Genomic DNA, 17,058 nt, shown 5'->3' with positions numbered 1-17,058 from the left:
GATTTCAGCAATTTGGGTGCAACATAAACATGTGACTGAGCTTCAGCACGTACTGCATCTGGGTCACTTACAGCTACAGGGTAGTATTATATTTTATTGTTAATGGAAAGTATGCCCATGTGCCAAAAAGCAGTGATTGTGTCTGCACATCCCAGAAGTCTATGAAGAGAAGCGGGGAACGTGAGGAGTGAATAACACCTGAGAAAGTTAGCAGTCCTTTCCAGTACTTGCAGTTTTGAGCTGGTTGTGTAATTTGTATCAGAAAGAAAGCGAGTTATTCTCGTTTGGAAAAATGTAACTTTCTGACATCTTAATTGGATGACAGTATTTTTTTCATATGTGAGAGCAGATAAGAAATTTTCTTCGATGTGATCTAGATGTTTCAAATGGATTAAAAAGAGAATGCTTTTGACTGCATGTCATAAAGAACAATTTACATCAGTTCACTTTTTAGAGCAAGATCCTACTTCAGCAATGACATTTATCTTTTGTCATCCTAATGGCAATGTTTGCAGATCTAAACAAAGCATTTTGTTTCTAGAACGGTACTTGTAATCCAGTCAGAGGATATTAAGCAACTTCCAGGATTAGACCCTTGGTGAAAGTTTGTTCCCTTTAGTTTCGTGTTTCCTTTGGTTGGCTGCTTGAATTGTCCTTCTATAATTTTGCATTGGAGTATATCCTGTATAAAGAGGGGAGAGATTTTGACCTAGAAGGAGAGAGCTCTTATTAGTGCGCATACTTTTAAATTACAGCAGCTATCTGAAGCATCTTGACATGATAGATAGCACTGTTGCTATATGGGTTTGATTCAACTTGTTACTTAAACAAGCAACCTCCCACCCTTATTTCTCAAGGAGAAACTTAAGATCTTTCTGATTTATGCTCGCGCATGCCACTGGGGCGATGGCCGATGGATCTGTAACGTTGCTGCTGTTAAGAGCAGAGGCTGGGGCTGGCTCTGTGCAAACCTCCCTTCTCCGCCAGGCAGGTCCGGGCGCGGGGATCCACCGCGCCGCGGCCCTTGGCCCGGCGCCCGTCCAAATGACGGCGCCGTAGGCCCGTTTTAGGCTTCAGTGCAGGACAAAGAAATAAGGTTAATACGTGACGGGAGAACGGAGACACCTTTTTAGTGCGAAAACGACACCAGCGTGCCCACGCGTGCCCCACCGTGAGCACCAGCCCCGGGCCGGGCCCGTTGGGTGCTACCCCGGGCCTGAGGCGAGCCGGGACGGGAGAAGAGGGCTGGGGACTCCGGTTGCAGCGGCGGGGCCGGCCTGAACGCTGCACGTGCAGGGCCAGGGGTGAAACGGGGGGAAAAAGGTGGTGGGTTTTTTCCCCCCTCAGGAAATCGGCCTTTGACAGCGCGGGGCGCGGCCGGGAGGACCCCAGCTGCGCGGGAGCACCTTCTCCGCGAAGTTTTACTTGTCCCTGACTTGCGCCGTCCGGCGCGCTGTAACGAAGGGGTCGCGGCCAGCACCGGCCCGGCCCGGCCCGGGCCCCACCGGGCGCCTCGGCGCCGCCGCCGCCCCCCCGTCCCCCGCGCAACCCCGCACCAGCGCCGGCACCGCCCCCCGCCGCGCCCCACCGCCCAATGGGGGCGCGGCGGCTCCGCCCCGCGGTCCGCGGCAGCCAATGGGAAGCGTCGCGCGGTGCCCGGCCACCTGCGGCTGCGGGAGCCACCTGAGCGGGCGAGAAAAGCCGACAAAACCCGTCGGTGCGGCGGGCTGTGCGCTGCTCTCTCCGCTCGCCCCCGCCTCGCCCTCCCGACCAGCCGGGCCAGTTCTACCGCCCGCTGCCTCCGCCAGACATGACACAAGACTACGACAAGTGCGTGAGCCGGGCGGGGAAGTGGGGGGGGGGCGGGGGAAGAACCGGGTCAAGTCCGGTCCGACCGGTGCTGCCGCCCCTCCGGGGGGCTGCGGCCACAGGGGCCCGGGGCCCGCCGCCTGGTCTCCTGTGGGGCCGGGCCGGGGGGAGCCGCTCTCCCCGGGGGCCCGCCCCCCTCCGTCTTCGCGGAGGAGTCACCGGAGGCTGCGGCGGGGCGGTACGAAATGGCGGGGGGGGAAAGCGCTGGAGGGGGCGCCGGCGGCGCAGCAGGGCGACCCCGGCGGCCACCCCGCCCCGCCGGCGAGCGGCGAGGCTGGGCCGGCTTTGAAACCCGACACCCGGAGCGAGGCGTGGGGCCGCACCGCCGCCGTCCGCCCCCCGCCCCGCCGCGCCGCGCCTTAAATGCGGGCGGCGGCGAGCGGGCTGCGCCGTCGGGAAGAACGGGCGCCGCCGCCGCCGCAGCGCCGGGCTGCCCCTCTCCCGGGGGCTGAGGGAGGCGGGCGGAGCCGCAGCGGCCGGCTGTCCCCCCCCGCCGCTGCCCGGCGGCGGCAGCGGCCCCTATGGACTTCTACGAGGCGCACCCCTCCGGCAAGGTGGATTTCGGCAGGTGAGGGGGTCGGCGGGCCCAGCCGTGCCGGCAGCCGGCCGCCGCGACCCGGGGGGCTCTGGGTGCGCTCGGCCGCCGCTACCGCGAACCACGGCGAAACTGGGTGTTGAAGGAGCCCCAGCGGAACAGAGCGTGTGTTGTCTGTAAGGTGGCGGCTCCGGGGTACCCCCTGCGGGCCGCTCCCCTGCCACCTGCGGGGGCTTGGGCTGTTTCTGCCCTCGCCCCCCTGTCCGGCGGGCGGCGGCGGCCGCGGGCGCTGCCGGTGAGTAGAGCGCGGGGTAACTGAAGGGATTTGAAGAACCGATTATAAAATTAATGTGTTTTGAGTGATCGGTGACTCCGATGCACTCGTTCCTTAGGCAAAGCGTAGGATTTCTACCAAAGTTGTGTTTTGTTGTTTTTTTTTTTTTTTTTAATATAATATACGACGTTTTAGAAAGAGGACTCCACTGCAGCAGCTCGTTAACTTCACCCGGTGATGAGGATTTTTCATGTGTGTGTTGTTTTGGTTTGTTTTTTTTTTTACCTCCACTGAGGCTTAATAGAGAGGCCATAGTGATTTAGGTTACACACGCTTCGCTTTTCTGTTACGTAGAAGCCTGCGAAAGAAATCCTCTCTGCTGCCTCGGCGTTGAAGGTGTGCTCTGTGCAAAGAGCAGGTGTGAAGCGCGGTGCGGCTGAGCATCTCCTAACACCTTAACAGATAAACTGCACGGTGAGGGAGAGGAAGGGTGGGTTCTGGGCCAGTGAAGTAAGTAGGAATAGCTTTTGTGGTCTGAACACGGAACGTTGTGGGCTGTGGGATCCTCGCAGGCAAAGAGACAATATCTGCTTTTTGTAATATCCCTCTGCTTCGGTCATGTAGAAAATAAAATTCAGAAATTTTATTTATTCAGAAAACGGCAGTAGGAAATTTCTTTCCAGCCTTCACTGGATATGTCTACTACTCTGTGAGCAGATCCACGTGCTAGTAGTCTTGAAACCTAAAACTTAAGAGAAGGCAAACATTAATTTTTCCTATTAATATATTCTCATTTTCCTGAAAGAATCTGTGGTTCTGTTAAGGGATTGAGTTACTGGCAAACCCTGTGTTCCTCTCAATAATTCTGAAGAGAATTCTTTCTACACTGCCTTTAAGGGGGTAGGTTACCTGCAGGGCAATGTGCGTTGTATTTAGGTGTTGCAATGACAAAGAAATCGTACAAAAATATGTGGCTTTTGTATTTGCTACATTTCTGGTTAGTGGCTGCTTTAGTTCTTAGCATTTTTGGTTCTTCCTTGGTTCTCTCTTTCCATGCGAGCATTGCGTTGCTGGAGGGAATCAGCTTAGTGGTCTTGTGAGTTCCAGCAAGGCTGACTTAGCCCTTTGGCTTGGCAGGGATGGATCGAGTGAACTGCACCCAGGTTACTTCAGTGGCCTTTTCCTTTACAAGTGAGTTTAATTGCAGGATTTACCCATTTGCTATTCATATTCGAGGTTTCTGTTATCACATTGTATGCGAATAGGAGCTTGTACCATGTTCTTAAAGAACTTTGTCTTCTGCCGCTCATCTCACTTAAATGGAGAGTGGATGTCCTTGCTGCCAGAAGTATCTGCATTTTGGTATATCTGCGTCACTGTGTACACAAATCTGTACAAAGACCTAAAGGAAGGGCTCAGTGCAAGAGCTTGTCTTTTTTTGTTGTTGTTTGCTTTTTTCCCCAACTATTTAATACTGATTTATAGGCACAAAGCGCTCTTGCAAGTCTTGGAAACTCCCACTGGCTTTACGTGTCTTCCACTCAGCCAAGCTGTCCTCTTGAAGCTCAGTGAGACTACTTGTGTAACTGATAAAGGATCGAACGCATAATTTGCAAAGTGCTTTGCAATCTTTTTGGTAGAAGGTGGTGATAAATGTAGGATACTGTTAAGCTGATTATAGTGATTAGAGTATTTCACAACTTTGTATTTCACAACTTTTTGTATTTGTAGTATATTTCAATCTCTGAATGCATCTGGGTAAATAGATGAAAAGAATGCTTATCTACCAGGGAAGGGGTGTGATGGTGGTGGGGAACTGCTTTTTGTAGGGTTTGGGGTTTTTTAAAATACAATTATTTATTTATTTTAAACCATTACTGATTCATTAAAAAAATGCCAAGTTTGGGATTATTTAAGAAAATAAAAAAGCCTCCCTTCTCTCCCCACCAATCTGCAGTAAACCAATGTTATGCTTGCACTGGAAAGAAAACTGTTTGAACTGGTTTAAAAGTCAGATTTATACAACATTAGCTTGAACTGACTTGAAAGGCGAAGTGTATATTTTACCAATAGAACTGAAATATATTAAGTTGTCTAAGCTGGTAGGACAGCATTTTCTAGAGATGTCCCACTTTCGCCTGTGGGCAGAAGGTCCGAGTCATTTTGGAGCTTTCTTGTTCCCAGGAATCTGAAAACGTTCAGAGTAATATTTTTTTTTTAACTATACTACAATATAAAGGGAAAAACTCCAGTTTTTCTTCTCCTCCTTACCCCCCCCCCCCCCGGTATCTCTTGAGGGTGTTTCAAATTAGTGTCCCAGATTATTTCAACAGTAACCAGGCAGTAAGTCTTTTGTCTTCCCTTGCCAGAAAACTTCACTGCCAGACTGATTTGAGGTCCTGTTGACCAATTTCCCTGTGTAGTCTATAACTAATCAGCTTCTAGGTGGTGTTTTCAGATATACTTTGAGAGTGAAGATACCTTCTGAAAGCTCTGAGGGAAAGAGATGTTTCATTGATTCACATTTTCTAGTTCCAGGTGGGAGCTGGAGCAGGTTGTGGCTTGGTAGTGTTACGTAGGATGGGCTAGAGCTTTTGTTGGTGGTAGGCCAGTAAGTGTGCGTAACTCTCTGTGTTGGATTCGGAGCATGAGTAGTTCAGTTGTGCTCTTAAATGGCTTTACCTTCTTGTATAGGCTGGTGTAATCCAGCTGAGTTTGGTCAAATTAATCCTGATTTACACTGAGCGTGAGTGAGATCAGAATTAGGTTTCTGGGCTTTTTGTGTTGACTAATCCTTGCAGTGCACTGAATCAGAATACAAACCCTGTGAAACTGAGGCAGCTAATTTTGAAGAACTTTAGGAATGTTTTTCATGTATACTAACAGGTGGCTTTTTTCTTTCTTCTTCTTTTTTCCATGATTCAAGTAAAAGACCCGTGTTGGTTCTTCAGAATGACTCTCTCTACTCTCAGAGACGTCCTTACACCAGTGAAGATGAGGCCTGGAAAACCTTTCTTGAAAATCCCCTTACAGCAGCTACCAAAGCTATGATGAGCATCAATGGCGATGAAGACAGTGCAGCTGCCCTCGGACTGCTGTATGATTACTACAAGGTAGCTTGGTGTGGGTATGCTCTGGCAGCCAGCTGAGCTCTTGTTCCACCTGTGGAAAAGGTGTCATTTGCTAGAGGACTTTATAGAAGCTACGAATAGATTGTGAGGACTTTAAGATATGTCTTTTAAATGAAAAAAATTCCATGTCCCTTTTTCAGAAAATCGGTTTATTTTTAGTGCAGTAAAATAAGATCCCCTGGATCTTAATGTAATTAAGATCAAAATGTCAAAAGCTCCAGGAGCACTTTGCCTGTCGACTCTAGGTTCTGCAGGAGGCGATGTATTACAGAAATAGTCATGAAGAATGAGGCTTTGGGAGCATGTCCTTGTCTGAACCTAAATACACACGGAGAAAGAAACTTCTCTCCTTTTGCTCGTGTGATCGTTACTCTGGGACCGTTGTTTTTTTCTGGGACTTTGATGCGTTACCTTAGTCTCAGCTGGTACTAAGCCATAACTACAGATTTTTGGTGGTGTGTGGGGCGGAAGCATCCACCTGAAGGCGTTGCTGCCTGCATCCCTCTAACCCTCAGTGAGCTTCAGCTGCTGTAATCTGTTAATCCTTTTGACAACTGTGGTTATCTTCCCCAGAGTTCATGGTCTTCTCAGAGACACGCGCCTTCTTAGGTGCTCGCAGGTGAATTGAACACAGTCAAACAGATAACCTTCTGGTTTGTGTGGGATACGTTTTGCTGACCTTTCTTTCCTAAATACCAGAAGTCTGAGCCAGGGTAGTTATCTCCAGTCCAAGTCACTGGAGACCAGCAGGCATTTCCAGGCAGGGAGGCGTCCTGCTGGTGTTAGACGCCTGCGTTACGGTGGCCTGGCTCACCGGGTGGAGATGCCTGGTTTTTCTTTGCTGAGCGTGCAGGGAGGCCAGGAGGCTGACTTGGATCGCGTGCCTGACACTTTGGCTAGCGTCTTCTAACAGTAGTGAGTGCAATTGCAGGCCTCGGTATGTTCTTCGTACACGAGGAGAGGTTGCCTTCTGCATGCAAAATCCTTGCCTGCCCTTTTAAGAGTTGAACATGTCTTACGTATCAAAATATTCTTGTAATGCTTAATATGGAGATTAGCACTCCACACACACATGACAAAATGCCACGGACTCAGTGATGTGGATGTTATTCAGCTAGTTTTGTGAGAAAACTGGCTTTCTGCTTTGTGCCTGTGCTTGCTATGCTTCTGGAAAAAAAAAAAAAAAACAAAAAACAAACACCAAAAAACACTTTCACCAGAACAATTTTAATCCACAGAATCAGTTTTGATTTCTAAACCTGTAGATTACAAAGAGAATGTTGATTTTGATCCGTCATGCTTGGCAAAGCAGAAGGGATTTGCGTATGTTAATGTCTAATTTGGGGGTTTCCTCTTATGTTGGATGTTAGTTGGTGTACAGAAAAGAAGAACAGGTATCTTGCACACTTGAGTGAAACAAAATGGTTAGAGGTTGAAAGATTTATTGAGGGCTGTTATGAAGTAATGCTAGAAGGGTGGTGTCTAGGCATTTCTAATATGCTCCCCTTGCAACATTAAAGGCAGCTGATGAGATGACCTTAGTATTAAAAAAAAAAAAAACACCAAACAAACCGCCCAAAAAACCAAACAAAAAAACAAACCCAAACAACTTGAGTTTTCTTCCATTTGACTAACGGGCTACTGTGATAGCTCAACTGTGGTTAATGCAGCCTTACAGGAAAACAAATTTTTGATCAAAATCTAGAGTTTAGGAGTGTTGTCCAAACGCAGCTTGGAAGACCCTTGTTTTTCAGTGACTAGTTAGTGTTGGCCTCCTAGCATCCTCGAGCTAGAGGTTCTCCAAATTTTGCTGGCTACCCTGGAAAATCCAACGCTTCTGGTGTTACTGGAGATTCCAGGTTATGTGGAAGACCCAGGATGTAGGTTTTAGTTGGGGACTGTTCAGAGAAGTATGCTTTCATGCAGGTATGCCATCAGCCTTTGAGTTAGCAGTAAAATGGTGGTTCCCCATGTTGCATCCAAGCTGGCAAACATGGGCGGTATCTGAGCAGGCTTCAGTGAATGAAGGTGGTGGGAGTTTACGCCTCCTTGCAGCGGCACGTGTTTGCTCATTCAGGAGGTGTGTTGAGGGTGACAAAAGTCCTGGGCACCGTGTGTGTTTGCAGAGGAGCTCGCATGGAATTGCTGCACGGTTGAGGGGACCTGAGCACCACGGGCTTGTGCCAGTGGTGGTGAGAGCTGTTTGTGTTGCTGGCTGTGTGCTCCGGTGAACTGAGTTGCCACAGGTCGAAGAGTTCACCACCTTCTGTACTCCTTGGCCTTGCAGCATAGCCAGGAAAACGGCATGTGCCTGTGCGTGAATGAGGTCACTTGTGTGATGGTGTTGTGATGTGTTTTCAGGGCAGATCCTGTCCATGGCATAAAATAGAAGGAGCAGTATTGAGCTGTCTTAAATCCAGAGCACTGGTGGTTACCTTTTGTTTATAAAAGATTTAATACATTTTGGTCAGTGTGTTGTATGTGGCCATGCACAAAAATGAGCTCTAGGATCCCAAAACGCTTACTGGACCTGGTCTTCCCTGAATCCCCTGGTCTCTGAGGAGAAAGGAAAGCCGCGAGTAGTCTTTGAGGAAGCGGCCTAGAGAGCATGTGTTCTTGGGGAAGGGGCTGTGGAGCAGCGTCCTTTCACAAGCCCCAGGCTCATCCAGCAAGCTGAACCCTGACAGCCTGCAGAGGGGAAAACTTGCACCACCAGAACAAACCATGGGTGCTGTCCTCCTGGTCCTGCTCACCCCAGTGCTGGTGCTCCAGCCAGCCATGGCCAGTTTTCTGCACTGGTTTTCCCACCACCCAGCACTGGCAGGAGCCCAGGGCTGGCACAGCTGGCCAGGCTGGCTACATGGGGATCTGCAGGGCATCGCCCAGGGTGGGCTGGCATCCCAAAGCCATGTGAACACTGGTCAAGCTGTAATGCTAATAATGACTGGTATCGGAGAGTGATGCTTTCTTAATTTGACCAAATGGCTGTGTTTTGAGGAGGTTTTTTGGTGTGGGTTTTTTTTTTTGGCATGGGAGTTAGAATGCAATTACAGCACGTCGTGTATTTTACAGGTTCCAAGAGAGAGGAGATCTTCAACAGCTAAACCAGAGGTAGAACATCCTGACCAAGACCATAGCAAAAGGTATTAGTTTTTATTACTGTGTGTCTGCTGTCTCCCTTCCCTCCTACACCACCAAAGCTGCTGAAGGAAAGTAACTTGCTGCACTGCAGTGCTGTGCTGGAAGAGAGAAATTGTTTGCTTTTACAATTTGCCCCAAATTCCTGTGCTACCCCAGGAACAGGATGGGAGATGCGGAGAGTGGAGGCCCATGATGCGGAGAGTGGAGGCCCAAACTGCTTATCACCATCCATCTGCTTTCTGTCTACTGGTGTCATGCAGTCAGCGTAGCAAAAGCTGCTCTTTTTAACACTAGGCACAGCCTGGTAGCACAGGCACCCCTTCCCAAGGTTGTGGAGGTGACTGGTGACCCTTTTATTCTTGCATGCGATTGCCTCAGTTGCTCACTGCTGATTTTGTTCTCGGGGACCTGCAGTACTGCTTCTTCGTGCATGGGCTGATAGGGAATGACTCCAAAGTGCTTGTGATTTGGTTTCGTATTGTGTGTGGATTTCTTTTGTATTCTCTGGAACTCCTTTCTTTCTTCCTCTTCCTCTTCCTGCCCTCCCTCTCTTGTGCCTCCCAAGCAGAAGAAGATACTGATTAAGTAAATATTACGAATGTGAGGTTCATTGAAGCCAGGCTTCCACTCCTACCATCTTCTTCCTTTGGACAGACTAGAGTGCTTTAAGGACTCGAGGTGAGGTTTTGTGATCTGGCTGAGCTGACTGAACGCCTTCTTGTTGAGAAGAGTGCTCTGGGTCCCAGCCATGTGTTCCCACTGCTCCTCTCGTACCAGCTCTGGTCTTTCACTGACCCATAACCTAGCAGAAAAAAAAAGTGGCTAGTTTTCTGCCCGTGGAACAAGCCAAACTGGCTCACCAAGGGGACAGGGGAGCGTCAGAAAAGGAGAGGGCAGGACCACGTTGTGGGGAGGGAGAAAGGGAGGGCAGGCTGGCTTTGTGGCCACTAGCTATGAGGTCAGCTCAGCCACAGATCTCTGTGTCGTCCTGGTAGAAATGAGCGTGGTGGGGTGGAGAGTGTGAAGTTATGCAAACCACTCCAGGGAGTCTCGGTGTGGATTTTCTCGGGGGTTTGTGCATGAAAGAGGGGTGTAATTTCCCTATTAGTGCTTCCCGAGTGGTGTGCGGTCTCAGGGCAGAGGAGCAGTGACCTTGCTCTCAGTCCTCCTCTGTACACCAAAGAGCAGTTTCATGGAGCCTGTGTGTGCCGATGGGTGGTGGGAAGGGCCCTGAAGCGCTTGGTTTTGGACCGCTGTTTTCCAAGCAGTGAGGATCTGGGCTGTGAACCCTCACCCTTTGCTCCAGGGTAATTAATCTCCAAGGTGGGGTTGTTAGTAGTGGGTGAGGTTTCTTTTTTGAATGAGTTTCTCAGCTTTTCAGGCTAGGATTGAGCTGTTCTGCACAAGCAGGAGAGTTGGTATCAGCTGTCCTTGTCCAAAAGGCTGAGAAGTATTTCTAGTTCTTGTTTAATGGGAAAATGAGCTGTATAATTTATTCGTGGATTTTTTTCTTTGTCCTTTAAAGGAACAGCATCCCAAATGTGACAGAACAGTCGCTCATCTCTGCTGGAGAAAACAGAGTCCAGGTTCTGAAAAATGTGCCTTTCAATATTGTCCTTCCACACACGCCCCAGATGGGCATGGACAAGAGAGGCCACCTTACAACCCCTGACACAACGGTCACCGTTTCAATTGCCACGATGCCCACCCATTCCATCAAAACAGAGACGCAGCCCCATGGCTTTGCAGTGGGCATCCCACCAAGCGTCTACCACCCCGAGCCCCCCGAGCGGGTGGTGGTCTTCGACAGGAACCTCAATCCTGACCAGTTCAGTTCCAACACTCAGCCTCAAAACTCCCAGAGGCGAACACCAGACTCGACTTTCTCAGAGACTTTCAAGGAGGGTGTGCAAGAGGTACCAACAGAGGCAGTCGCTGTGTGCGTGTGTGCGTGTCTTGATCTGCATGGAGAGGTCCAGTTCCATCTTTAATTGTTCTGTTACATGACTCAGAAATCTGTCCAGTGATTTAGGAATAGAAGACTTTCTCAGAAAGGTGGATAAGTATAACTTAGTAAATAAAACCTTCACAACATGAAATCAGTATCAAAAGCAAATGACTGATCTTTCTAGTGATAGAGCCTTTGGCTTGCAGAGTGTAGAAGTAGTTACAGCACTGGGCCAGGTTTTGCAAGCGTTCAGCGCTTCGCAGTGCCTTTGCAGGTACCGGAGTGAAGTGACGATGCCTGTAAGCTTCCTTACTGCCAGTTTCTAGGCATGGTGTGTGTCAGTGGAAACCTGTTGGTTTATTTAGGGGTCTTGAGTGAGAGTTAAACCTGGATGAAAATCCGTGGGTTTTGTCTCATGGTAGCAACCGAAAACAACAGCATAACCGTGTTTTGATTTTTGAGCCAGACCTCAAGGAACTGTGTAGGTATGCCCTTTCCTTGAGATTTGGGAAAGCATTCACACATTGCCCGAAGCTGACTCAGAAGGTTTGTGAGATGTTGTATTAGTTGACACCCAAAAGTATTGGATTAATAACCTGCTCAAGTGTCCTGTTTGTACAGACCAAAAAATCAGTTATCTGATGATCAGTTTGCCTGCCAGAAGTTCTGTGGTAACAAGTATCTGTTTAATCTTGACTTTTCTTGTTGCTGCTCTGTTAATTGTTGTGTTGTTTTGTTTTGTGTCTGCTGCAGGTTTTCTTTCCTACTGAATTGAATCTGCGGATGGCCAACATGAATTCAGAAGATTATGTTTTTGACAGCATTTCTGGGTAATGCTTTCAGGCCCTCGTTTGCCCATATCCTCCTGTTCTCTTGTATTTGGCTTGTCCATGAGCAAGCAGCACAGCTCCCTTCTGTCCTGAGTCTCTGTCAGGCGCTGGGGATTCTGTGGATCTCAAAACCACAGCAGTGCCTGCTCATTTGAATTCCACAGTTGAAAATCCTACCTGTATCTTTCAGGAAAACTACATGCAGGGTTGGAAATACCGCCCTGTTTCAGTCGGATGTCCTTGTACCATCTCCCTCTCCCATAGGAAGATGCAGTGCTGTCTGCCAGCTCTGCAGTGGTCTTGTAGCTGGCTTCCAGCTGTGTCCCTCTTCCTGGCCTACTTGCCTTGTTCTCTCCCTGTTGGAAATCTACGGCAGGAATAGGAAGCATGAAACTCATCTGAATTCCAAGGGAGGGGAATAAACTAGTTGTTTGGTTAGCTGCAGTTGACCAAGAGGGAAGAGGAGAAGACCGTGGACACTGAATGGCTTATGAGCTTGTGAATTTAATTTAATTGCTAATAGATACTTTTCTGTTCCACGGGAGCAGTTTGCTGCTCTCAGCCTGAATAGGGAGCTTCCAGTCTTGCCTCCTGATGTGTATTGGGATTTAGCTTGCCAAGAAGTTCTCTTAAACGTTCATTCATGAAGGAAATTGTTGAAAAAGGGGCTCATCCTGTTTTCCAACTTCCTTGCCTGTTGATGGCTTAGTGAGTCAACTAACAGCTTTGGAATTTCTCCAAATTAAATGTGGAACATTTAATTGGCTTTCCAGGAAAATGCCTTAGCAATCACTGCCCTCTTCGCTCCGTAGGAATAACTTTGAGTACACTCTGGAAGCCTCCAAGTCCCTCCGACAGAAGCCTGGGGACAGCACAATGACTTACCTGAATAAAGGTCAGTTTTACCCGATCACGCTGAAAGAAGTCAGCAGCAGTGAAGGAATCCATCACCCCATCAGTAAAGTCCGAGTGAGTGGCAGCTCTTGTGGTTTCTTGGGAAAGAGGGTGTGTACAACGGTAGCCTTAAACTCTCCCAAAGTGCAGTAATCTAAACCAGAGCATCAGCACTAAGGCCATCTTACCTGCTGTCTTACGTCAGTGTTCGTTCCTTTGCTGTCCACCTACTTCCAGACCAACCCATCCTGGCTCGGTCTGTTAAGAATTGGTGTCAGCACTTGTGTAAAGGTGATGCAACACCTGGAATGAGATCCTTGAACTCCAGTTAGGAGAGCAGTTCTGCTCTTCTCTGTTTATGACCCAGAAAGTGCTGCTGTCTGCCTTCCTGTTTGGCAGCGGTGTGCCAGGTATACTGCAGTGCGTCAAGTCTGAAAGCCTAAAGCAGAAAACCTGGTATCTAGAAGAACTTCCAAAACAAATGTACTCTGTGGCCTTTTCTTTCACGTGTTTTGCATTTTAGTATTTTTATTTATTTATTTTTTTAATCTTACCTGGTCTCCCTCTCCTTTCAGAGTGTCATCATGGTTGTGTTTGCTGAAGACAAAACAAGAGAAGATCAGCTCAGGCACTGGAAATACTGGCACTCAAGACAGCACACAGCCAAACAAAGATGCATTGACATAGGTAAGGAACATTCTCATCGCTGATGTCAAACTCCAAACCTCATGCCTTGGCAAGGTTTAGCTTTCTGCTAAAGCCTTGTTATTTTAAGGAACCTTTGGGTCACGCTTTCTGCTACCCATAGCTTTGCTGGAAGCCTGGAGAGAGCTTTTGATTGCTTGGAGCTAATGCTGTAGTTTTTAGGACTCCATAAAGAGATTGATTTTTGGAGGATTTTGGTTGGTGACCAGTCTGAGTTTAGGGTTTTGCATTGGGAGATGTAACACCCCCCTCCAAACTACAGTTGCTTTGGCAACTGTATTTTGGTACTTGTAGATAAATTGCAGCTTACAGACTCTGTGGCTGTCCTAAATATTGTATTTCTTCAAAGGACAAGATCCTCGTGGAAATACCTCGACACTAATGATCCTCCTTCCCACAGCTTTGCTCACAACTGATCTTTGGTACACGTAAATAAAAGAAAACACTGCAAATTTCCACTTGCCTCCAGACAAAGCTGGGGCTGGCTGGCTTCCAGCCTTCTCTGGCTGAAGGCTGGGTTGTACTTCTAGTCCCTTCCTTCTGTGAATAAAAGCAGGGATTAATCACTTGGCACTTAAAGCAGACGCGCATGCAAATCTTTGTTATTGAAGGAGTTTTATTGAGAGCTTATGCCCTTGCTGTAAAGGGTAGAGTTTCCTGCACATAGCAGGCTTTGGCGCAGGATGAGCAATATTTGGGATGTCTGCCTTTCTTACTGGGGTTTCTATCTTGGAATTTCTGCTGAGCCCTGTTTTCCTCCTTCCTCCTGTTTATTGTATTTTGTTTTTTCATGAGAGCCATTTCCAGCCTTTTTAATGATCCATTCTCAAGTACAGTTCAGCTTCCTCTGCCACCAAGGGGCTGCTGAGGAGTTGCAGTTTCTGGCTGCTGTGTGTGATTAAGGACACCAGACGGTATGGCCTCTTCCTCTCCCTCATGCATCCTTCTTTCTAACAGCTGACTACAAGGAAAGCTTCAACACCATCAGTAACATTGAGGAGATTGCGTACAACGCCATATCCTTCACTTGGGACATCAACGAGGAAGCAAAGGTATGTGACCACGATTATATTTCCTGTCCTTTTAACAGATTTGGGGGCTGGGGAGGGGAAGGGTGTGTGGCCTACCTGGTGATTACCATGTAACAAGTTTGTTTACGCTTTTACATTAGGCAAAACCTTCTGGCTATTTCTTAAGAGCGTTTGCATGTGCAACTGCGGAGAGCTTTGCAACTGCTTTAAGGTTCTTGGCAGAACTGCCTACCTGACAGACAAGTACTGACAAAAGGAAGCGCTGAGTGTTTCCAGAGCAGGTGGTGTGGTGCGGGAGGTGTGATGGAGCGTAGCTGGGCTTGGCAGTGAAGCACAGTCTCCTGGAGGATCCCGGTGGGGGGCAGCTTCTGAGCGAGTGAAGACTGTGGCAATGGGCTTGCTTTTAGCAGGAGAGGGAGTAGCTGCTGTCGTTGAGCGCTCAAAGCATGTGTTCCTGAAACTGTGGATCCCAACACCCAGTGACCTATTTCAAGCTAGAGCAGCCTCCTGGTGAACTCCGGTTTGACCTTTTTTCAGAACTGTGGGCACTACAGTAGGTGTGTTTTAAGTATGGGCAACTTCCTTAGCTAGTAGCTAACTGCAGCTGTTTGAAGCCACTCCAGCTTTTGAAAAAGGCCCGTGTGCGTCTTCTGGGTGCGAGGACAGCAGGTCAGAGAGTGGAGTCACCTCAGTTCCAAAGGCATTTCCCACCGGTTTGTTGCTGGAGTCAAAGTGCAGGAGTTTTCTTTGGAGAGTTTCGTTACTGCCTGAGTTTTTGTTAAAAATTGGGAATGGCTTCCTTCAGTTTTTGGAGACTGGCTATTCCCTTGCTAGTTGCCAGCATCATGCGGAAAAGGACTGATGGCTGCAGAGTCCATGTCTAGGGAGGGCCTGGCTCGGGGGGCACATAGGAGCTCTTGGCAGAGAACACAAAGGTCCTTCTCCGGAGCTGTGTGCGCCACTGTGCTCTGCGGGAGGCACAAGGGATGGTGTCACTGCACAGAGCTCGCTGTCAGCATGAGCTTTGCTCTGTGCTGCACAAGGGCTGTGGAGAAAAGAGGCAGTGAGAGGTTGTATGGGGGCTGCTGTTGGATTTCAGCCTGTGGGAGGAGTTTTGGGGTGCTTGGCCGGCAGCAGCGAGGAGCTGTGTGCTGCTGATGAAAGTGCTGCCTTGCAGCATGTGTGGCATTAGTTGTGAGGCTGGCATTGGGTGCCAGGCTTCCCTGTTCACCAGATTTGGCTCCAATCAGGTTGACAGGGATAGTAGGGAGGGCCTTACCTGCTGGAGGTTGCTAAAAGGCTGATGTGATTTTTGAAGCATGAAGCACTTTGTTATGTGAGCAAACATGAAGCTTCAGAAGGCCTATCAAAAGGAGGCAGTAAGTATTTCCGAAACGTTATCGTGCTGCCATAGCCAGCCTAACGTTCAAGGAACCCAGGTAATCAGTGTCTGCAAGGTACTCAAGGGCCTAGGATTTGCACGCAGGGATGGATCATGCGGACAGAGCGATGATTTTTGGGTCCCCAAGGAGCACTTTGCAGCTCTGCAGCTGCCTCTCTGCTGGCTGAGCCACTCTGTAGCAGTAGGGACTGGCTGCTAACCCAGCAGCAGTGCTAGGAGCCCTGCGGCTGCCCAAGGAAAGCCATCCCTTCCCACCAGGTGAGAGAGCCCAGCCCTATGAAGCAGGTGGTTATTGCCCAGGTACTCTCCAGGCCCCTGAATGAGTAGTTTCAGTCTATAGTGAAATTGCCAATAGCAGCTTGAAAAGGTCTGAGGACCCTCAGGGTGATAATTAAGCTCAGGGCTGAACTTCATGGGATGAGGTGGTGTGGGGAGGTTTGAGCTAGACTGATCCTGTAGCAACAGAGACAAATTTGCTTCCAGATTCACATTCTTAGTGTGTGAGATCCATATACTGTGAGTGTTGGTTTGTATGAACCTGCAGAGGGGACTGCTGATAGCAAGAGTGCAAGCCTTGGCTCCTGGGATCAGACTTATATTAAGACAAAAATACTCTGGACTTCAGTATTCAAAGAATTGGCATTTTTAGCAGGTGTTCTGTGTGTTTAAGCATCTGTTTATTTTTTTCCCCTGAATGGACGTTTTGTCAATGGTTAGATTTCTCACCAGTAAAGCTGCAGTTCTTTCTCAACTCCTGTGATCTTATCAGGAGACGCCTGAGCCAATTTCAATAGTTTTTATTGCATGGTTCATTTACCTTGCATGCTCTCTCTCTTTTTATTTTCCCTTTTTTGGTTTGGTTCCCCCCTCCCCCCAACATTAGTCTTGAAATATGTGAAGAGAGCAGAGAATAGAGAGAGCTGAGTTTCTGATACTACAGAATGTCCTCCATGGTAATAAATAGTGTCTTACATTTAATAACAGCAGCAGTGCTGCATAGATGGTATGTTTAACCAGCCAGCAAGCCTTGATTATTAGAAATTTGCTTCCTGAGCCCTGGAGTTACCTGGACCAGAGCCAGGTGATTCTTCTGGGGTTGCTGCTTCTTTCGATTTCCCTCTTGCTCCCAGTTTGCTGTGGGAATGATTTGATCCTGTGCAGCACTGTCAAATGGGAGGTGATGAGGCTCTGCATCTGGGGTTTCTGATGTAATTGCTCATTTAGGCACCCAGGGCTATGGGTGTGTGTAGGATTTAAGGTAGATATAGTGTATTATCACAAGAAGTTGCCCCTAGCAG

General features: G+C 48.5%; 1 protein-coding gene across 1 annotated transcript in view; it reads left to right on the top strand.

Moving 5' to 3' along the window:
* Positions 1–1,810: 1,810 nt before the first annotated feature.
* The window catches only part of GRHL1 (grainyhead like transcription factor 1), a gene marked incomplete at its 5' end in the record, with an annotated part of 41,557 nt that continues 26,309 nt past the window's right edge, over positions 1,811–17,058 (top strand). The window contains 8 exons of the mRNA XM_081998032.1: positions 1,811–1,830; positions 5,605–5,791; positions 8,882–8,952; positions 10,476–10,866; positions 11,652–11,728; positions 12,541–12,697; positions 13,198–13,309; positions 14,285–14,379. Coding sequence (XP_081854158.1) covers positions 1,811–1,830; positions 5,605–5,791; positions 8,882–8,952; positions 10,476–10,866; positions 11,652–11,728; positions 12,541–12,697; positions 13,198–13,309; positions 14,285–14,379 — 1,110 coding nt within the window. The remainder of the gene's footprint in view (positions 1,831–5,604; positions 5,792–8,881; positions 8,953–10,475; positions 10,867–11,651; positions 11,729–12,540; positions 12,698–13,197; positions 13,310–14,284; positions 14,380–17,058) is intronic.

Source organism: Phaethon aethereus (genome assembly GCF_964289735.1).
Source record: "Phaethon aethereus genome assembly, chromosome: 3".
NCBI lineage: Eukaryota > Metazoa > Chordata > Aves > Phaethontiformes > Phaethontidae > Phaethon > Phaethon aethereus.
Note: the sequence above shows the minus strand (reverse complement) of the source record. Positions and strands in the feature narration are given on the sequence as shown.